The 22,667-nt window shown below is 49.5% G+C and overlaps 1 protein-coding gene across 1 annotated transcript in view; it reads left to right on the plus strand.

Moving 5' to 3' along the window:
• The window catches only part of MERTK (MER proto-oncogene, tyrosine kinase), a 117,964-nt gene that overhangs the window by 16,503 nt on the left and 78,794 nt on the right, over positions 1–22,667 (plus strand). Inside the window, exons 2-4 of the mRNA XM_008254044.3 lie at positions 1,296–1,713; positions 13,755–13,855; positions 16,876–17,049. Of these exons, the coding sequence (XP_008252266.2) occupies positions 1,296–1,713; positions 13,755–13,855; positions 16,876–17,049 (693 nt within the window). The remainder of the gene's footprint in view (positions 1–1,295; positions 1,714–13,754; positions 13,856–16,875; positions 17,050–22,667) is intronic.

Raw genomic sequence — 22,667 nt, forward strand, 5'->3', positions numbered from 1 at the left:
ACAGGGATAGGGCTCCTCTGTATACCCCAAGTTACTATCCCACAATGTAAAATGTGGGGCCTTCATCTCTCTTACCCACCTGCCTTCTCCATTGAAGCCAATTTGCTTGACTTGATAACTAGCCAAGCATGCATGCTTCAGAATGCCATCAGACATGCTGGAAGTACCACTCTCGTGAGCCAATAGGTTTAGAAAGACTTGTACGCCCAATGAACAAAAACATTTCCCGGATCATTCCTGCAGGCGGACATTGGCTGGAAGCTCTGAGTCACTTTGTCACATGCTTTGGTTGTTGGACAAAAAAAATGGGAAAGTGGTCTCTTGGGACCAGTAGCAGCCTTTTCAAGCTCACTGACCAAATTGGCAGCACAGTGTGTGACTTAGCACTGTGGGAAAATGATTGAACCCTACTGTTAGAGTTGGGTATAAAGACCTTGATTGAGTCATCTTTGGGGAAAAATTATTTTTGATGAAGGAAATTTCTATTTTTTTAAAAAAAGGTAGGTTTGTTTATTTATTTATTTATTTATTTAAGAGGTAGACTCGAATTTGGGATGCCGGTGCCACAGGTGGAGGCTTAACCTACTATACCACAGCACCAGCCCCTAGATTTAGGCACTTTTTATAAAGACACAAGTGAGGAGCTGACGCAGTGTAGTGGGTTAAGCTGCCACCTGCAGCGTTGACATCCCATATGTGTGCTGGCTAAATAAAATAAAAAATAGATCTAAAAAAAAAAAAAAAAGAGAGAGTGACAAGTAAACAAATGACTGAACTTGGAATTGAGAATGGTGTCTGATGTCTATGTCAGATTCTCTCTCTCTTTTTTTTTTTTAAGATTTATTTATTTATTTATTTTTGAAAGTCAGAGTTACAGCGAGAGAGGGGGTGGAGAGAGGTCTTCCATCTGCTGGTTCACTCCCCAGATGGCTACTACAGTGATCAGGGTTGGGCCAAGCTGAAGCTAGGAGCCAAGAACTCCCTCTGGGTCTCCCACATGGGTGCAGGGGCCCAAGCACTCGGGCCATCCTCTGCTGCTTTCCCAGGTGCATTATCAGCGAGCTGGATCAGAAGTGGAACAGCTGGGACTTGAACCGGTGCCCACGTGGGATGCCGGCGCAGCAGACAGTGGCTTAACCTGCTGTGCCACAGCGTTGGCCCCTCTGCTCCTCTCCTCTGAGGACACTGAGGGTCGTCGGTTCTCACTCATTGTGTGGCCAAGGAAGTCAAGGACCTACTGGGAAAACTCTTCTCCCTTATCTAAGTAGCTAAACATCGGCTGTTCTGTCCCGCAGCTGTTGCCGAGGCAAGGGAAGAAGCTGACCCCTACCTGCCGTTGTCAGGAGCCGCTCCGGGAGGCCAGCCAGCTGACCACGCCCCACCGTCTTTCGCTCACACCAGTGGCTACCAGCCTGTGTTGATGTTTTCACCTGCCCAGCCTGGACGCCCCCACCCAGGAGACGCAGCCCTTCCCCACGTGACCCCTGCCGGGTCCAAGCTACCACCTCTTGCTTTCAATCACACGGTCGGACACATAATACTTTCCGAACATAAAGACGTCAAATTTAATTGCTCGATCAGTATACCTAACATCTACCAAGACGTCGCCGTTATTTCTTGGTGGAAAGATGGGAAGGAGCTGCTTGGAGCACATCACGCGATTACGCAGTTTTACCCAGATGATGAAGTCACGGCGGTGATTGCTTCCTTCAGGTATGTGTGTGCTTCCTGCTTTTCGTTTTAATGTCACTGTGCCGATGCCGCCTCAGAAGCCTCCAAAAAATAAATAAATAAAACAGCCTTTACTTTTCTTTTTAAGCAACCTGCCGGTCCCTTTTGAGCCGGAATGGGGGATCGTTTTTCTACCAAGGACCATGTGCATATTTATTATTATTATTTTTTACAGATTTCTTTATTTATTTGAGAGGCAGAGTTGCAGACAGACAGAGGGAGAGACAGAGAGAAAGGTCTTCCATCTGCTGGTTCTCTCCCCAGATGGCCGCAATAGCCGGATCTGGGCCAATCTAAAGCCAGGAACCAGGAGCTTCGTCTGGGTCTCCCACGTGGGTGCAGGGGCCCAAGCACTTGGGCCATCTTCTGCTTCCCCAGGCCATTGGCAGGGAGCTGGATCAGAAGAGGAGCAGCCGGGAAGCGAGCTGGCGCCCTTATGGGATGCTGGTGGCTCAGATGGAGGCTTCACCTACTGTGCCGCAGTGCCGGTGCCCATGTGCGTATTTATGACATCATTTGTGGGCCATGTAAAATTATCAACTTAAAACTTAGCCTGCTTTGGATGTATTGCATTTCGAATCCTGCCTGTGGATGCCGTGGGAGGGCCAGACCAGATGATACTGCAGGTCTTACACGGCCCGGGAGCCAGGCGCTCCTCATCCCTGCTTCAGAGGTAGATGAATAGCTGACAGTCTGAATTGTTGAACTCTTTTTTTTCCCTTTAATTTTATTATTTATTTGGAAAGATGGAGACAGACAGTGAGACCTGCCATCCTCTCTGGTTCATTCCCCAAATGCACAGAACAGCCGGCACTGGGTCAGGCCAAAGCCATGAACTGAGAACTCCATCTCTGGGTCTCCCACTTGAGTGGCACTGCTTGGGCGATCACCTGCTGCCTCCCAGAGTGTAAGTGTACATCTGCAGGAAGCTGGGATCAGAAGTAGAGCCAGACTGGAACCCAGGCACTCCACTATGGATGCTGGTGTGCTAAGTGGTGTCTTAACTTGCACCAAAAGCCCACGCCAAGACAGTGAGTTCTAAAACCATATACTAAACATGGCAGGCATTTGGCCTGCAGACTGAGATACTTGTATCCTATATTGAAGTGTGTGAATTCAAGTTCTGACTCCACTCCCAGTTCTAGCTTCCTTCTCATGCACCTGGGAGGCAGCAGATGATACATTTCTCAAGTACATGGGTCCCCACACCCATAGGGGAGACCCATTTGGAATTCCTGGCTCCTGGCTTTGGCCTGACCCATCCCTGGTTGTTGCTGGCTTGTGAGAAGTGAACCAGCGGATGTGAGATCTGTCTGTCTTTCTGCCTGCCTTTCAAATAAATAAAATAAGTAAATAAATTAAAAAACTAAGTTGAGGTTGGCTCCACTGGAACTGTTGGCTAACAGATATCTGGGGCTGGGAGCTATACCCCACGTGAGCCATTTGTCGTGTCAAGTACAGCTGGATGCAGAAATTCTACCAGTGAGTAGCAGCAGTGTCTCTGAAGGGTTGTGAGGAGACATCAAAGCCACTTGGTGGGTGTGTGGCTTTTAAAACAGTGCAGCCCCTGTAGAATGGGTCAAAATTATGTTTTTGCAAAAATTAAAATAAAGAAGGAAGGAAAGAGAGAGATTGAGGGAAGAAGTGAGTGAGGGAGAGAAGTATGGTTATCTTCTTAGACTTGTACCTATGAAATATGTTAATAATTTTTAAAAATTTGCATCAGGGTTGAAAAAAAAAAAAGTTATGCAGCCTCCATCCCTTTCATTTGCTTCATCGGCCTGCCTTCCACCTCTCCGCAGCACTCAATGCATCCTGACATAGGCTCATGCATGTCGGGGTGGGGAACTGCAATAGCAAACTGGATGAGGTAGGGAGTGACAGGGACCAGCCAGGCCGGGACCTGTGTCTGGGGTACTCTGAGCTCCCAGGGCTAAGCCCTCCTATCTCTGGTGCTGTAGACTGAGACTGCTGCTTCTCCCCTTACACCCCTCTGCATTCTCTACTCTTTCCTCTGAGCTGGGACAGTTGCTGTGTTGTTTCTGGTGTCAGGACTTGTTTGCCTGCACAGTTTGAGAATTGGGTTAGCCTGTGGTCATTTGAAGCTCAAAATGAGGTCAGAGCCTTGAGAGTGGAAGCGAGAACCTTTCTCTCTCTGATTCCTCTGCTCCGGAGGGAGTCCTCTTTGATCTGTCCTGTTTTCACTTTCTCTGACCTGACACTTGGCATAGTCCCATACTGGGTCATGTCCTTTGGTGAATCATTTTATGTTTCCTTTTCAAAAACCACCGTGCAGTTAGCACCTGCCTAACAACTCTGTGCAGAGCTTAGCATGTCCACATTTCCACAAGATGGACTGTTTTGCATTTTTTCCCCCAAGTTATGGGCTTGATCAGTGGATAAGTGTCTTAGTTTATTTTTTTTAACTAAATGTAATGAAATATCGGAGGCAAGCTAAATTATATAAAGAGAAGTGGCATATTTCGCTCAGAGTTTTGGAGATTCAAAACTTGGCGCTGACATGGGCTCAGCTCTGGCGATGCATTACCTCATGCTGGGAAGAGATCATGTTCCAAACAGGAAGCCAGAGAGAGGCTGGGGCCCAACAGTCCCTTCCAAGGGCACAGCCCCAGGGAGGCTCCTAAGGACATCCCACCAGGCCCCATTTGCTAGAGGTTCCACAACCCAACATGGCAAATTGGACTGCTGGTTTGAGTCCTGGCTGCTCCACTTACCATCCAGCTACCTGCTAATGCACTTGGAAGGCGGCAGACAATGGCCCAAGTACTTGGGTCCCTGCCACCCATGTGGAAGACCCGATGGAGTGCTCAGTTTCTGGCTTTGACCTGGCCTAGCCCCAGCTGTTGCAGGTATTTGAGGAGTGAACCACTGTATGGAAGATTCTCTCTCTCTCTCTCTGTCATTCTGCCTTTCAAATAAATAAATGTAAAGAACTAAAATATGTTTATAAAATATGTAAATAAAATAAAATACAGTAAACAAGAGCTGGTCATGCATCTGTTCTGTGGGCCAGTTGCAGGCGTGGTTGAGGACATGTGCATGTTTTGTGCACCAGAGTTTGGTTTCTGCTCCTCCTTCCATCGCTTCTTCTTTTTTTTTTTTTTTTTTTTTTTTTTGACAGGCAGAGTGGACAGTGAGAGAGAGAGACAGAGAGAAAGGTCTTCCTTTGCCGTTGGTTCACCCTCCAATGGCCACCACAGCCGGCGCACTGCGACCGGTGCACCGCGCTGATCCGATGGCAGGAGCCAGGTGCTTCTCCTGGTCTCCCATGGGGTGCAGGGCCCAAGCACCTGGGCCATCCTCCACTGCACTCCCTGGCCACAGCAGAGAGCTGGCCTGGAAGAGGGGCAACCGGGACTAGAACCCGGTGTGCCGGCGCCGCTAGGCGGAGGATTAGCCTAGTGAGCCGCGGCGCCAGCTTTCCATTGCTTCTAACACCCTGTTTCTCTGTGGCCCTGTGCAGTCCTGTTGCTCTGTCTCTTTCAAAGGACTGTGGTAAAGTAATTTACAGTAAGGAGAGCTTTAACGTTCATGGGTGACATCATTCTACACACCAAGGAACAGGGATTGTTTTTTAAATCACAGCACGCAGACACTTACAGACGTGATGAGAATGGCCAGCCTGGCTCAGGAAAGTGTGTTCTGTCACTGTCGGATGCCCAGCTGGAATGACTGGATGCTGAGCCTGACCTGCTGCCTGTGCTCGTGCCTGTGGCTGTGGACAGAATGCAGGGGAAGGGCAGAATCCAAGGTCAAGTGCAGAAGTGATAAGGTGGTGTCACCGGCACCGTGGCTCAATAGGCTAATCCTCTGCCTTGCGGCGCCGGCACACCGGGTTCTAGTCCCGGTCGGGTCGTCGGATTCTGTCCCGGTTGCCCCTCTTCCAGGCCAGCTCTCTGCTGGGGCCAGGGAGTGCAGTGGAGGATGGCCCAAGTGCTTGGGCCCTGCACCTGCATGGGAGACCAGGAGAAGCACCTGGCTCCTGGCTTCGGATCAGCGTGGTGCACCGGCTGCGGCGGCCATTGGAGGGTGAACCAACGGTAAAAGGAAGACCTTTCTCTCTGTCTCTCTCTCTCACTGTCCACTCTGCCTGTCAAAAAAAGAAAAAAGAAAAGAAAAAAAAGTGGTGTCAGTGTGTTGAGGTGGCATGTCCTTCAGCTTTGAGATTTGGCCATGAAGTGTCAATTTAGGGGAGGAGTTCCTGGCCCCAGGACTAGGGGAAGTACATTGCTGCCACTCTGGGACGACTGCATCTTGCAGCCAAACAGTTAATTGACTCTGGAGGTGGGAGGAGGGGATAAGAAAATGGAAATTATAGGAGCTCCCAGGCACGACTTCCCACTGAGAAAATTAACGATTTGTTTTTTTTTTTAAAGATTAATCAGTTTATTTATTTGAAAGACAGAGTGACAGAGAAAGAGGGAGAGACAGGACAGAGAGATCTTCCATCCACTGGTTCACTCCCCAAATGGCCACAACAACCAGGGCTGGGCTGAAGCCAGGAGGCAGGAGCTTCATCTGGGTCTTCCACATGGGTAGCAGAGGCCTAAGCACTTGGGTCATCCTCCACTACTTTCCCAGGTGTATTAACAGGGAACTGGACCAGAAGTGGAGCAGCAGGACTTGAACCAGTGCCCATATGGGATACCTGCCTCTCAGGCAGCAGCCTAACTTTCTGTGCCACAACTCTGCCCCTGCTGAAAGATTTTTTGAAACTACTTTGTCTTAGCTCCTGTGTGCACTTAAAATTTTTAATAGTCAAATATATATTTTTTTTTCAAAGCTTGGAAAACACCAAACAAGTACAAAGAAGAAAACAATGGACTTGGGCCCGGCACTGTGGCCTAGTAGACTAAGTCTCCACCTGCAGTGCTAGCATCCCATATGGGCGCCGGTTCAAGTCCTGGCCTAGGAAAGCAGTGGAAGATGGCCGAAGTGCCTGGGCCCCTGCACCCGCATGGGAGACCCAGAAGAAGCCCCTGGCTCCTGGCTTCTCATTGACCAAGCTCTGGCCTTTACGACCATTTGGGGAGTGAACCAGAGGATGGAAGACCTTTCTCTCTTTCTCTTTCTCTCTGTCTGTAACTCTACCTCTCAAATAGATAAATAAAATTTGTTAAAAAAAAAAAAAAAGGACCCCAAGTAAACTTTTCTAAGCATATATAAATTTACAGTTCTTGGAATAAAATTGATCTTATTTATTTATTTTTAATTTGAGAAGCAGAGAAAGACAAATAGAAAGAGAGAGCTCCCATCTACTGGTTCACTCCCCAGTGCCTGCAGGAGTCTTAGGTGGGCCCAGCTAAAGTCAGGGACCAGGAACACAAGCCAGATCTCTCACATGGGTGACAGGGACCCCAGTATTTGACGCATCACCAGATGCTTCCCAGGGAGTGCGTTAGCAGGAAGCTAGAATTAGGAGTGGAGCTGGGCCTCAAACCTAGGCACTTCAACATGGGACACAAGTACTCAAGCAGTACCTTAACCACGGCACCAAATACCTGCCGTGTGGCTTGGTGATTTATGCAGAAAGTTTGCACCGCTCTCTGCCCCTCCTGGCCTGGTTCTGGTTGGTGAGGACTCAGCCTGCACCCCTCCAGAGCGTTTACCGACCTCGGTGAGACTTGAGTCACTGCGCTGAGCCTCGGTTGGTGCTCCGACTGCATCCAGTGTCAGGCTGTGCCTACGGTACGTCCGTTTGTCCAGGCCTCAGGACACTGCTTGGCCAAGACCTTGCCCTTGAGTCTCTAAAGAAGGATGTAACTGGAATAGAATTAAAGCTCAAGTGTCTGGGGTAGCATGTAGAAAGCCTTCCAGCTTAGAGGGAAATGCGTCCTGCTCAGGTAGAGCATTCCAGAAAGAAGGTAGCCATGGACTAGGAGGCCGGGGAGGCCAACTCAAGCGAGAACAAAGCCGGGTGCCCCTGTGAGCCGGCGCCTGCCGTTACTGGGAGGGCTGTGAAGGAAAGGGTTTGCTGTGTGTTTGCTGTTTAGCCTCGGGATTCCCAGTGCTCCTAAGCCTCTGACGTCATTCCTAGCGGAGAACACTGGAAGGATTTGGCCTCTTCAGCATGTTTCCTTGGTGGAGCTGTCAAGTGGGCAGTTTGGATCCCCTAAAATCCTGCACCCATCAGGGCCCCCTGTCTCCACGCACCATGAATTTTTGAGGCTGCTGCTGGTTCTCCTTGCTGAACTCCTTACCCACACTCTGCCTCCCGTGGGTCTGACCAAGCCTGCGGGCGGTTCCTTATCCTGCTGGAAAAGTAGAACCTTCCGTGAGCCATCCGCAGAACACCCAGAAAATAAGAACTTCATTTCTTTAGCTAACCCATCAACTGGAAAACTTATTAGTAACCACAGATGCCTGACGTTCACAGAGCTGCTTTGTCTTTGCGAGATTTCCTCTCGGCTCCGACTGCCTCGCGCTGGGTTATCCATTACATCCTTTCAACACCATTTGATCTGTGGTTGGTGAGACAGGAAACCATCCGTGGGTCTTTGAATTTCTTTTCAATTCTTTAAAAAAATGTTTTTTTTATTGTAAAAGGTGCAAGACATAAAATTCACCATTTTAACCCTTTTTGCTCGTCTGGTTCAGTGGCTTTAGCGCATTCATCATTGCTGTCCACACTTCTCCATCTTCTCGCATTGGAGCTTTGTGCTCCCAAACACTAACTCCCCTTTCCTCCCTCTCCCAGCGCCCTACAATTTATCCCTTTGTTGCATATCCTTTTGAGAAGACCCTGGAGTGAGACTGCCGGCCAGCCCTGTTGTGGCAGGATGGCGGGGCAGAGAGTCGCTGAGTCTTTGTGGAAGGAATGTTCTTAGGCCAGCACAGCCCAGGCTGCCCTGGCGTGATGGGCTCTTGCAGCTGCCGGCCTCCCTGCCGCCGTGGCCAGGTGGTTCCTGTCTAGACACCGTGTCTGAGTCTACCATTTCTTTCATTCTCCCTGCTTCAGATGTTTGTGTCTGACCAAAATCTGATGAGATTTGTAGACCATTAAAAAAAAAAAAAAAAAAAAAAGGTAGTGCCTTCACGTGGTTAATATCTCAGCTATTTAAAGATCTCTCTCCTCCACTCCAGCTCTGGCCCTCTCCCTTCTGGGGAACTGAGGTTGCCCCTCTCTTCTGTATTGTTCTGTCCACACACAGCCCTATGAATGTCGGTGCATGTGTGCCAGTCCCCGGCATGTGTGTCAATGCAGCAGGGCGTGTGTTACTCACTGCTGCGGTCACTTCAGTACCCCGGGTTCGCATTTCTTGTGGCAGTAGAAATTGTTTTCAGCTGAATCATGTACCATACTGTAATTATATTTTACTTTTTGAGGCCTCTGAACGTAATACTTTCCTTGGTTGTTAGTTTGCAGAGTTTTCCTTTATATATATATATATATATATATATATATATATATATATATGACAGGCAGAGTTAGACAGTGAGAGAGAGAGACACAGAGAAAGGTCTTCCTTCCGTTGGTTCACCCCACAAATGGCCGCTACGGCTGGCGTGCTGCGCTGATCCGAAGCCAGGAGCCAGGTGCTTCCTCCTGGTCTCCCATGCAGGTGCAGGGCCCAAGCACTTGGGCCATCCTCCACTGCCTTCCCGGGCCACAGCAGAGAGCTGGACTGGAAGAGAAGCAACCAGGACAGAATCCGTGCCCCAACCGGGACTAGAACCTGGGGTGCCGGCGCCGCAGGTGAAGGATTAGCCTAGTGAGCTGTGGCGCTGGCCTTTTTAGATATTTTTAAAGCATTTACCTATTTATTCATTTGTGAGGCAGAGAGAGATAATGTGAGCGATCAAGTATCCTCCCGTCCTCTGGTTCACTTTCCAGATGCCTGCACAATGACCGGGATTGCACTGGGTTGAAGTTGAGAGCTAGGAGCACAATCCAGCTCTCCTGCGTGGGTGACAGAGATCCAGTGACTTGAGCCATCACTGCTGCCTCCCAGAGTCTGCATTTGCAGGAAACTCAAGTCCAGGAGCAGAGCCAGGTGTTGAACCCATGTACTCCCACCTGGGGTGTGGGTGTCTTAACTGATAGGCTAAACACCCACACTGAGTTTGCTTAGTGTTGCCTTAGTTTGCTTGCTATCAATCACACACTCCTGAAACTTTAAAGGAAAATACTGTATGCATCTTCTGTCACAATGAAGAAATCATCACTTTTTTTTTTTTTTTAAGATTTATTTATTTACTTGACAGGTAGAGTCACAGACAGTGAGAGAAGAGAGACAGAAAGGTCTTCCCTCCATTGGTTCACTCCCCAAATGGCAGCAACGGCTGGAGCTGCGCCGATCCAAAGCCAGGAGCCAGGTACTTCTTCCTGGCCTCCCATGTGGGTGCAGGGGCCCAAGCACCTGGGCCATCCTCCACTGGCTTCCCAGGCCACAGCAGAGAGCTGGATCAGAAGAGAAGCAGCTGGGACTAGAACCGGCGCTCAAGCGGAGGATTAACTTAGTGCGCCGTGACGCCGGCCCCAAAATCATCACATTTTTTTCCCTCTGAGACATGCCTGTCCCAGATCCCTCTCTTCTGGGGCTTCCGGTCTGGAGCCTGGCTAAGCCTTGGCTTCTGTTTCCCAGAGCCCAGGCCTCCCTTATACTGGCACGAAGCTGGTTCTCCACCAACCTCCCGGGCTGTGAATGTCTGAAAGTGCACCCCCTGCCCGGAGATAGTTTGGCTGGATGGAGAATCCGGAGAGGAGGAGTTTCTTGGAGTGAGTGCAGCCATTGACAGTTCTTTCTGAGCCCTGGGGAGCGTGATGCTGACCTGATTCACGGTCAAGAGTCTGCTTTTTTGCTCACCAGAAGCCATTGGAATCCCCGCCTTATCTCAAAGTCTAAACATTCTCAAGGAAGCCCCAGATTCTCCCCCTCTGCTCCCCACCGGGCATCTGGCTCAGTTTGGGCCATCTTCCTGAATTACCCCTCCTCTCCCTTCCACGTTCTTTCCGGATCTCTTCCTCACCAGTGGGTGGGGTGCTAGATGGCTGTTTGGGGCTCGTGGCCTTTCCCGCTGAGCTTCCCAGGAGACTGAGCCTGGACAGCCACTCCTCCTGTCTCCAGCTAGGCCCTAAAGAGAATATTTATGGAAAACCTCTATGGAAACACAGGAGAAATAGGGCTGGGAGTTACTCTATCACAGGCAGTAAGAGCTGCAAAATGGTATTGCATAAATGGTATTAGATAGATCTTCTTTAAAAAAAAAAAATGGTTCTCGGGCCCCTGCACCTGTGTAGGAGACCTGGAGGAAGCTCCTGGCTCCTGGCTTTGGATCAGCTCAGCTCCAGCTGTTGCGGCCATGTGGGCAGTGAACCAGCAGATGGAAGACCTCTCTCTCTGTCTCTCCCTCTCTCTCCGTAACTCTGCATCTCAAATAATAAACATTTTTTTTTTTTTGACAAGCAGAGTGGACAGTGAGAGAGAGAGACAGAGAGAAAGGTCTTCCCTTTTGCCATTGGTTCACCCTCCAATGGCCGCCGCAGCCGGCACATCATGCTGATCCGAAGCCAGGAGCCAGGTGCTTCTCCTGGTCTCCCATGCAGGTGCAGGGCCCAAGAACCTGGGCCATCCTCCACTGCACTCCCAGGCCATAGCAGAGAGCTGGCCTGGAAGAGGGGCAACTGGGACACAATCCGATGACCCAACCAGGACTAGAACCCGGTGTGCCAGTGCCGCTAGGTGGAGGATTAGCCTATTGAGCCGCGGCGCCGGCCTAAACATTTTTTTGAAAGATGGTTTGTAATAGAATCATGTGGGTTTCATCATGTAAATGCGCCGGGCACGATCACGTGAAGTACCTTGGCACTGTGGTGTTGCCCCAAGCACATGGCCGACCCAGGACAGCTGCAAGTGCGGTGGTGCTATCAGTGGCCAGCCTTCTGAAATAGTGACCAGAACCCAGGGCAAAGGGATACCAGCCCTCCCCTTCCCAGTCCTGGGAAATTGGGTACATATTATAAACCATGCTAAATACTCCAATGTGTATGGGAAGTGAATTAGGTTCTGGTCTCAGAAGACCATTCGGGATATGGAGCAGTCGCCCCTCACCTCTAAAACCAGAGTAATTCCTAATCATTGTGACCCCAAAAACAGCACTACACATTTCCCAAATACTGAGGGCTCAGTCCCCTAGTAGCCACTGGTGCAGAGTCTGCCGTAGAAAACAAGAGCAGGGGCAGGTGTTGTGGTGTCGTGGGTTAAGCTGCTGCTGCAGGCACCGCTTCCTGTGTCAGAGAGCCTGGCTTGAGTTCTAGTTCCTCCACTCCCAATCCAGCTTTCTGCTTATTCAGCACACAGTGGCTCAAGCACTTGGACGCAAGCTACCCACATGGGAGACCCAGATCGAGTTCTGGTGTGTGTGTGTGTGTGAGTACACACACTACAGAGGGGACTGGAGACTCAGGGAGAGTTGCCCTTGCACTCTGAAGCCCTCAGGCTTTCGGGAGTCAGAATCCCTTTTGTTCAGGAGCCCCCCCGTCCTTTCTGATACAGCCTCCACCTGACTGGGTGCAGGCCAAGTGCACACTGTGAAGGGTGATCTTTACCCACAGCTGCTGACTTACATGTTAATGACATCTTGGTGGCCTTTGGTGCTGTGGGTAAGACGCTGCTTGGGCACCCGCATCCCATTGCCTGGTTTGAATCCTGGAGTCCTGGCATCCTTGGAGTCAACAGATGATGGCTCATGTACCCTGTCACCCATGTGAAGAACAGGATGGAGTTCTGGGCTCCTGGCTTCCACCTGCCCAGCCCTGGCTCTTGCAGGTGTTTGGGGAGCAAACCAATGAATGGAAAGTGTGTGTGTGTGTGTGTGTGTGTGTGTGTGTGTATTTCTGTCTCTCTACCTTTCAAGTAATAACATCTGGGGCTGGTGTAGTGAGTGCAGTGAACCAGCAGATGGAAGACCTCTCTCTCTGTCTCTCCCTCTCTCTCCATAACTCTGCCTCTCAAATAATAAACATCAAGCCCTCCTCTTGCAGGGCCGGCATCCATATGGGTGCCGGCTTGAGTCCTGGCTACTCTTCTTCCCATCCAGCTCTCTGCTTATGGCCTGGGAAAGCAGTGGAAGATGGCCCAAGCACTTGGGGCCCTGCACCCACATGGGAGACCTGGAAGAAGCCCCTGGCTCCTGGCTTCAGATGGGCCCAGCTGCTGCCATTGCAGCCATTTGGGGAGTGAGCCAGTGGATGGAAGACCTTTCTCTCTGTCTCCCCTCTCTCTGTAACTCTACCTCTTAAATAAATAAATAAATAAATAATATCTTTAAAAAGAAGAAGTTAATGACATCTGCAAAATAACCTTCACAGTGTTGGGGAGGCCAAGGGTTCCAGGTTCTTGTCTCTAACGCATGAAAGAATTTGAAGACAAGATGTAAACAGATAAAGATTAGCGGATGAACAAGACTTACGGGTAAAGCAAAGCACACACTCAGAGGGGTTCAGGGCGTCCTTTTTTGCGATCTGGAGGCCCAGAGGGTGATGCTTTGGGTGGAGTTGTCCAGGAAAGGGTGGAGACTTCTGAGAATTGGTGATTGCCCGTTTTATGGCCTTTTTGGGAAGTTTCAGAAGTATCATGGAATCGGTGCATGATGGGAATAGGAGTGTCGGCCATGGTAATTTTATGGGAAAGATATTATAATCGGCTGTAGGTGAGCTCAGGGACCTGGTCAGCAGCCATGTTTGACGGGTTCAGGTCCTGAGCCACAGCTTTGCTGTAATAGTGATCTCAGGTTTCCGTCTGTGAGAGGAGCTTTAGAGAGCCTGGGGTGGGAGGGGCAGGGTGACATAGTGCCTCGGGCTCTTTCCCTGACCCCTGACTGTCTCCTTACCTCTAACAACAGCAGCTTCTAGACCTGTGTTTGACCTGCTGTGTATCAAGGCCTCACCACATGGACACAGAGAATTAACCATCACAGCATATGGCAGAGAAGTTGAAACGTTTGTGGTAGGGGCTCAAATGACCGTCACTATCAATACCTCTGTGTGTTTTTCTTTGAAGCATAAGCGGTGTGCAGCGTTCAGACAATGGATCCTACGTCTGTAAGATGAAAATAAACGATGACGAGATTGTGTCCGACCCCATCGACATCGAGGTACAAGGTAAGGCCACGAGAGCTGCTTGTTCCCGAGCCTGTATTGCGTGCTGTTGTGTACTCCAGAGTTAGGCCTGCCTGTTTGTTGCTGTGTGTGCAAACCTCACAACTCCGTCAGCTCTGAGATTTTGCAAGGCAATTCTCTGTTTAGACTTTGGGTAATGATGAAACGAACTCAATTCTTTTGTGTGTGTGTGTGTTAAAAAGGAAGTCTTTTCATCCCATCAAATTACATTTATCAGATATATTTATTTATTTATTTTTTAAAGATTGATTTGTTTATTTGAAAGGCAGAGTTACAGAGAGACAGAGACAGACAGAGACAGAGACAGAGAGGTCTTCATCTGCTGGTTCACTCCCCAAATAGCTACAATGGCCTGAGCTGCGCCAATCTGAAGTCAGGAACCAGAAGCTTCTTTTGGATCTCCCATGAGGGTGCAGGGGCCCAAGGACTTGGGCCATCTTCCACTGCTTTTCCAGGCCATCAGCAGAGAGAGCTGGATCAGAAGTGGAGCAGCCAGGACTCGAAGCGGCACCCATATGGGATACCAGTGCTGCAGGCAGCAGCATTACCCACTAGTCACAGGGCCGGCCCCATGAACTCAGTTCTTGAAGTTTGAGCTCTATTCTACTCAGTAAAAGGTGGGATAAAAAAGGATTATGAGTTTCTTTGTCTGCATGTTATTCACAGTTAAAAAAATGAAGACTTCTTTATAGGAAGCAACATTTTGCATTTTATTACCTAGTTCTCAGTGCCGGCAGCAGAGACACTCAGTCACGTGGCTGCCTGCTTATTATTCAGCATCCTTTTCTGTCTTGCACCTGTGGATGGTGGAACAGGGGAGGGCGGGTGACTTTCCTGGCCAGGGTCAACAGCCCACCCTGGGACTCCTTGTGGGCCATACAATCTGTCAGGTGCACGTTTCAGAGAAACTCCGTGCCATGACATGGAGGGTAAGATGTCAGGCAAGGGATAAAGGTGCTCTCTGCCCCCCAGGAACCTGAACTGCAGGGGGCGTGTCGGCTGCTGCACAGGTGATCTATGGTCTGGGGGTTTGCATGCCTGGTTCTGCAGTGGCAGGGCCCATCAGGAAAGCCTGCAGTGGGATGCACCTTTGTCTTCACCCCAGTGGCTGCTCCTCGCTTCCCCAGGGCTGCCCTCCAGGGCCCTGCCCCCCTGTCCTCTGGCGCCCTGGGAGCAGAGCCTCCCCATCACTCTTTTTCTACTTTCTTTTGACTTTGCTCCTTCCAGACTTTCAAGCAGGTGATTAACTTTTCACCCAGAAGCCTCTCCCACTGAAAGGCCCATTCATCGCCGGCTTATTAGGGAACCTGCTCTTAGTACCCGTGGAGTAGGCAGCAGGCCTGAGGGGTGAGGCGGGGAGGGCGAGGGGGCAGTGAGTGCAGGAGTCGGAGAAGGGGAGCGACGGGGAGGGTGCCCCTGCCGGGAAGTCTCTTCCAGACTCTTGCTCTAAGCCCATCCCAGGCAGGACCGTTCGTGCCACAGGATCCGCTGGGGGTGGGCTTCCTGCGTTTGCTGCTCATCTGGGGAAAATGTCCAGAGGACGTTTTATTTGTGAAATTGAAGGGTAAACAATGCCCAGGGCAAGGACACATGAAGTCCAAGCAGAGTTTTGAAAAACCTTGAAACAAAAAAAGAATTGCATTTGACACCTCCCCCCAGCCCCCCACCCCACCGTGCCTGCTGGAACCAGGTCTGTGAGCCCCCAGAGCACAGTGGAGATGCCTGGAGACATTTAGCTTGACCCGTTCAACACCTGGCACATGCCCAGATACTCCTCACCAGCTTGCTCTGAGAGAATCCTACGTTTCCTTGTGGACCTGATTCTGGATGTCATAGAGGATCTTGGGATTGTACGTGTGGCACGGTGCCTGCACTGTTTTCAGAAGAACACGCTTTGACAAGTGTGCAGCCCCCTACACACGGAATTATCACTCATGTGAAAATCACACACCATAGTTTCTTCTCAAAGCGTGTGCAGTCCTACTGCATAGCTTTGTCTTTACTCTGTTTATTTTGGGAAGAAATACTGAAAACCTGCCAGCCAGGCCCAGGAGCTGGAGCAGGACTGGGTTTCAGAGCTGTCTGTGGCCTGCGTCCTGGTAAAACCAGTTCTGAATCATCGTTTACAGCCCCTCTGGGAAAGTGTCCTAGAAAGCCAACTGGAGGCCGAGTTAGCCACTGTACTCTTTCTTACTCAGCCTTTGGTATTTTTTCAGTTTTATTTATTTACTTGAGAGCCAGAGAGAGCTCTCCCCTCCGCTGACTCAGTCCTGAGATGCCCACAACAGCTAGTACTGGGCCAGGCCCAAGCTGAGAGCTGGGAGCTCAGTCCAGGTCTCCCATTTGGTTGGAAGGGACCCAACTACTTGAGCCATCACCAGCTGCCTCCCAGGGTGTGCATTAGCAGGAAGCTGGAACTGGGAGTGGAGCTGGGACTTGAACCCAGGTACTCTGATTTGGGATAAGGGCATTTTTTTTTTCAGGCAGAGTGGACAGTGAGAGAGAGAGACAGAGAGAAAGGTCTTCCTTTGCCGTTGGTTCACCCTCCAATGGCCGCTGCGGCCGGCGCACTGCGCAGATCCAATGGCAGGAGCCAGGTGCTTCTCCTGGTCTCCCATGGGGTGCAGGACCCAAGTACTTGTGCCATCCTCCACTGCACTCCCGGGCCACAGCAGAGAGCTGGCCTGGAAGAGGGGCAACCGGGACAGAATCCGGCACCCCAACCGGGACTAGAACCCGGAGTGCCGGCACCGCAAGGCAGAGGATTAGCCTAGTGAGCCGCGGCACCAGCCAAGGGATAAGGGCATCTTAACCAGCATCCTGCCTGCTAGATCAACCGCTCACCCATCTTACCCAGCTATAAGGAGGTGAGAACTGGCCATTTCTAAAGTGCTGGCAGGAAAATCTCAGGCTGCGCAGTGCCAGCCCCGTTTCCATTCCCTACAGGCTCCGCGTCTTCTATGGGATGTGAAGCATGCTTTCACGTCACTCTTTCTCTGCAGGGCTTCCTCACTTCACGAAGCAGCCCGAGGACATGAACGTCACCCGAAACACCGCTTTCAACCTCACTTGTCAGGCCGTGGGCCCGCCTGAGCCGGTCAGCATCTTCTGGGTTCAGAACAGCAGCCGCGTTAATGAGCAGCCTGTAAAGTCCCCCTCCGTTCTGACCGTTCCTGGTAAGCCCGAGCATCGTGCTCCTGCAGGAAGTCGTTTGTCTAACAGCAGAAGGAACCAGAAGTTCGGCGACCACTGCTGTGTTATCTTCAATAGGCCAGAGAAGAAGGCAAAAAGGCAGGGTGGCATCTGAGGATAGGAAACTGGGTAGGTGGAGAAGGAGCTAGGAATGGCAGGTGTGAGCGTTGGTAAGCCAGAGTTTGAAGGTGGGGCAGTGGCCTCATGGTTAAGCTGGTGATGTAACTGGAATCCCTGAGCTCGGGCAGCAGAACCTTGGCTCACCTGTCCGTGGCAGCTTGCCAGCCTGGCGGGTCTTGCTCTTTACAGAAACACTGGGTTAAAGACCTCTGTGGTCGGAGAGCGGGAAAGTGGCGTGGTCACGGTGAGCTGTCGCAGGAAGCTTGCGAGTCATTGTGGGATTGTGGCTGAGTCGACATTCCAGGTCATCTTGATTTCTCTCCAAATTAGATGCCCCTAGCCTCATCCTTGTACCCCACCCCGCCCTCCCACCCCACTCCAAGAAGCTGCTGGCTGATGTGTGTGGTGGTCTCTGGGCTGCAGTAGCCAGCGGGACCCTCTGTGGCTCCTCTTCCAGTAAAAACTGCAAGGCCACCTCCCGTCTTCCTTTCTTCACTCACAGCAAATTCTTTCGGAAGAACCGCTGTATTCCTGCAGCTGTCCTACGCCCTGAGAACAGGTGGCGACCTTTGGGAAGCACTGTCCTGGCTTTCTCCCCGCTTCACCGCTTCTCCTGTGTCTTTAGAGGAGACCTGAATGTCGGGGTGCCCCAGCTCATTCCTGCGCCTGCAGCTTTTTGCTCTGAGACTCATTACCACTATGTGGTAATGACCTCACTTTACATCCCCAGCTCAGACTCTCTTGAACTTCAGGCTCATGTACCCAGCTGCTTCCTTAGCTCTTGTGCTTGCTGGATTCATAGACATCTTAAAATGAAACTCTTTTTTTTTTAAAGATTTATTTATTTATTTGAAAGTCAGAGATACAGAGAGAGGAGAGGCAGAGAGAGAGAGAGAGAGAGAGAGAGAGAGGCCTTCCATCCGCTCTGGTTCACTCCCCAATTGGCTGCAATGCACAGAGCTGCACCAATCCAAAGCCAGGAGTCAGGAGCTTCTTCTAGGTCTCCCATGTGGGTGCAGGGGCCCAAGCACTTGGGCCATCTTCTACTGCTTTCCCAGGCCACAGCAGAGAGCTGGATTGGAAGAGGAGCAGCCGGGTCTCCAACCAGCACCCACATGGGATGCCGGCACTTCAGGCCAGGGCGTTAACCCGCTGTGCCACAGTGCCAGTCCCACCTCAGAGTCCCCATCTTGGTCAATAATGTCACCGTGGTCCACCCTGCCTTTCCTCAGCAATGTCGTCGGTTCCACGTCTGCTGTCTTTTCACCATCTCTGTTGCTGGCTCACTGGTTCCCGTCACCACCATCTGTCATCCGTGCCACCGCAGTAGCTTCCTAGCTGATCTCCCAGCCTTGTCCCCACTGTGTCCACCCTCCCCAGCAGCAGATCCTGTCTCCCACCTGCTGAAAACCCCTCAGAAGCTTCCTGTTATCTTCGACTCTCACCCAGGCTCTGCCCTGGCCTTTGACCCTGCCCAGCTGGCCAGTGCAGTCGCACCCCGCCGTCTCCAGTCTGCCCATTAGGCTGCAGTCACGCTGATGGTCTGATACCTTCAGACACATCGCGTTTCTTCCTGCTTCTGGACCTTTCGCCCTATCTCTGCCATCTGCCCGCCACGCTCTTCCCTCTGCCCTTCGTCCCGGGACGCAATCCAGAGACGACGTCCTCAGACTATTTTAGGTCCTCCCCACCCCTTTATTGCTTCTTGGGTAACTCGTTCACTGCACTTGTCCTAGTCTGTAATCACCCTTAGAGGATGTGTACTCAGTGGGTCCAAGGACTTTGTCGCTCCCGCTCACCGAAAAGCTGACTCATAGTAATATTCAGTAAACACTGATGGCAACAATGGGTCAGCGAGTGCCAGCCCCTAGGTGCTGTCTCTGAGTCACTCTTCTTACAAAGAAAAGATTTATCAGTTTTCATTTTTTTAATTTTAAAGGCAGAGACATAAAAGGGAGAGATCTTCCATCTGCTGGTTTATTCCCCAAATGACTGCAACAGCTGGGGCTAGCCTAGGCTGAAGCCAGGAGCCCAGAACTCCTCCCTGGGCAGCATGGACCTATGTTACTTGTGCTGTCATCTGCCGCCTCCCAGGGTGGGTGCACGTTAGCAGGAAGCTGGATTGGAAGCAGAGTAGTCAGGACTGGAAGCAGGCCCTCTCATAAGGGGTGTGGATGCCCCACACGGTGTCCTAGTGGATACACTGATTGCCCACCCTCTGAGTCATGTTTCCAATCTTTGATTTCAAGAGGAATGTTATGGTTTTCTCTGCCTTCATCCGGGTTTTCTGTTTTTCCAAGGAATTCATAATTACGTAATTTCTTTTTTGAAAATCAATGAAGATAAATACAGTTCAGCTTCTCTAGGATGGTAGATTGCTCTAGGGTCCCATTCAGACTTTTTTTCATTGAGAAAATATTGACCCACAATTAAATGAATGGAACTTAATATACACAATGCGGTAAGTTCTCCCGTGTAACCCCCCTGTCCGTCCAGGTACAGAACAATGCCGTCAGCTCAGAGAGTTCCCTCACGGGGCCGGTGCTGTGGTGTAATACACTAAGCCACCGCCTGCAGTGCTGGCATCCCATATGGGCACCAGTTCATGTCCCAGCTGCTTCACTTCCAATCCAGCTCCTTGCTCATGGCCTGGGAAGGCAGTGGGAGATGGCCAAGTGCTTGGGCCCCCACTCCCATGTGGGAGACCCAGAAGAAGCCGCTGGCTCCTGGCTTCAGATCAGCCCAGCTCGAGCTGTGGCAGCCATTTGGGGAATGAAACCATGAGTGGAAAATCTCTGTCTCTCTCTCTGTATGTAACATTGCTTGTCAAATAAATAAATAAATCTTAAAAAAAAAATTTCCTTCATGATCCTGTCCATTTGGTCACTACCTCCCTTGGGCAGCACTGTTTGATGTCTATCATCATAGGTTAGTTTTACCTCTTCTTGAATTTCAAATAAATAGAATATAAAGTATGTGCTGTTTTGGCATCGGGCTTCCTTTTCCTCAGTATGATGTTTTTGAGATTCATCAGTAGTGCATTATTTTCCATTGCTGAAATGCTCTGGTTTATGAAGGTCTAATGTTTGTTTAGCCATTTGTTTAGTGAACATTTGGGATGCTTATGGCCGTTGGCTGTTACAAGTAAAGCAGCTATGAATATTTACATGCCAATATTTTGGAGGGGAAGGTATTTTTATGTTGGCTTGAGCAAATAGGTAGAGAGGAATTGCTGTGTCATATGGTGTATATAGGTTTAACTTTTTTTTTTAAGATTTATTTATTTAAAGGCAGTTAAAGAGAGATTTTACATCTGCTGGTTCACTCCCCAAATGGCCACAATGGTGGGAACTGGGCCGATCCAAAGCCAGGAGCTTCTTCCAGGTCTCCCATGTGGGTGCAGGGGCCCAAGCAGTTGGCCCATCTTCTGTTGCTTTCCCAAGCTCATTAGCAGGGAGCTGGATTGGAAGTGGCGTAGCCGGGAATTGAACTGGCGTCCATGTGGGATGCTGGTGCTGCAGATGGCCACTTTACCAGCTATGTCACAGCTACGGCCCCTCGGTTTAACTTCTTAAAGAAACCACCACACTACTTTCCAAAGTGGTTGTACCAGGTTACAGTCCCAGCAACAGTGGATAAGAGTCCCAGTTCCTTTATCCACATCCTTGTCAACATTCAATATGATCAGAACTTTCTAAATTTGACGTTCTAATGCATGTCAAATGCAGGTCATTGTGGTTTTAATTTGTGTTTCATTTCCCTGAAGTCTACTTTTAGATTAGATTTACAAAAGATTTTGGCATCTTTTCATGTGCGTGTTTACCTATCACATATCTTTCTTTGGTAAAGGGTCACTTCACGTCTTTTGCCCATTTCCATGTAAATCTTAGAATGAACTTGACAGTTTTAACAGGAAGTCTGCTGTGATTTTGTTTGCTACTGTACTGAATTTGTAAGATGAGTTTTAGGGGGAAATAACCTCTTGATGTTGAGACTTCTGATCTATAATTATATTACACCTTTAATTTCTCAGCAATTTTTGTAGTTTTTGATATAGAAATCTTATGTCATTTATTAAATTTAAAATTTTTAACTTAAATTTTATATATCTAGGGCATACATTGTGATATTTTGATATACATAGACATATTATATTTTACTTATTTTTTAATTTGTTTATTTGAAAGAGTTACAGAAAGAGAGAGCGAGATTTCCATCTACCGATTCACTCCCCCCAAACGCCTTCAGCAGCCAAGGTTGGGCCAGGCTGAAGGCAGGAGTGCATAATCCAATCCAGGGCTGCCACGTGGGTGGCAGGGGCCCAAGCACTGAGGCCATGATCTGCTTCCTCTCAGGCGCATTAGCAGGAAGTTGGATTGGAAGTGGAGGCGGGACTCAATCCCAGGCACTGTGTTATGGGTTATGGGTATCTCAAGCAGTGGCTTAACCTGCTATGCCACAGCATCTGCCCCCACTTTTTTCAATTTAAAGGTTTTTTTCCTGTATAAGTAAAATAGTAATTGAGCAATTTATAGCCTAATAGCATCTTTTTAAAATAACCTTTATTGTAGTAGTGGTTATAAAAGCTACGTGTGTTCAACTTACGTGCAGCTGCACACACATAAATGAGTAGGTGCACAGCTGGTGGAATCTGAGTAAGCTCTGCTGGCACCATGCTGGTTTCCTGGTTTTGATAGCGTACGATTGTATGTAAGATGTTAACACTGGGGAGGTGGAAGGAAGGATGCTGGGGCTCTCCCTGTGTATTTCTTTGTGACTTTCTGTGCATCTATAATTATTTCCAAAAAAAAACTTTAAAATTCATGATTTTACCTAATTATTAGACAATTTTATTTTTAAAATGTGGAAAATTCAAGACATTTTTACCTGTGATGACAATGAGAACACTGATGGATTTCCTCCCCCAAACTTTCCTATTTTCCTCCCAAGTAGAAGAATATACGTGCAGCCTTTTTATTATGCAGTATGTTGGTGCATATCCATTCTAGAACAGTCAGACCACAGGGATACGCCAGAGCAAAACGTGGCTGAGCCTTTGTTCTTCACACTTGCACTTCCCTGTACAGAGGAAGCCAGTGTCGGCCATCGATTCATTCCCTTCCAGGCCCTCTGTGGTCCTCTAAGTACACATGTGCACACGCATGCAGGTCACCAGGGCATGTGGGTCTTCTCGTGTGGGTGGCTGTGGGTTTGCCTCGCTGCCATCATGCCTTACTGGGTGGACAGCCCATAATCTCTCTAACCACACCCCTGTTGATGAACATTTAGTTTTAGTTTTCTTTCCTGTGATAAATAATGTTTATACACAATCTTGGTACCCATTTGTGTTTATTTTATTCTCTTCATTCAAAACTTCTTTTTAAGCTGACAAAAATCATGTGTATTTATCAGATACAGCATAATGTTTTGAAATGTGTATACATCGTGGAATGGCTCAATCAAGCTAATTCACATGCATTGC

The sequence above is a fragment of the Oryctolagus cuniculus genome, chromosome 2 (assembly GCF_964237555.1).
Source record: "Oryctolagus cuniculus chromosome 2, mOryCun1.1, whole genome shotgun sequence".
NCBI classification, from domain to species: domain Eukaryota; kingdom Metazoa; phylum Chordata; class Mammalia; order Lagomorpha; family Leporidae; genus Oryctolagus; species Oryctolagus cuniculus.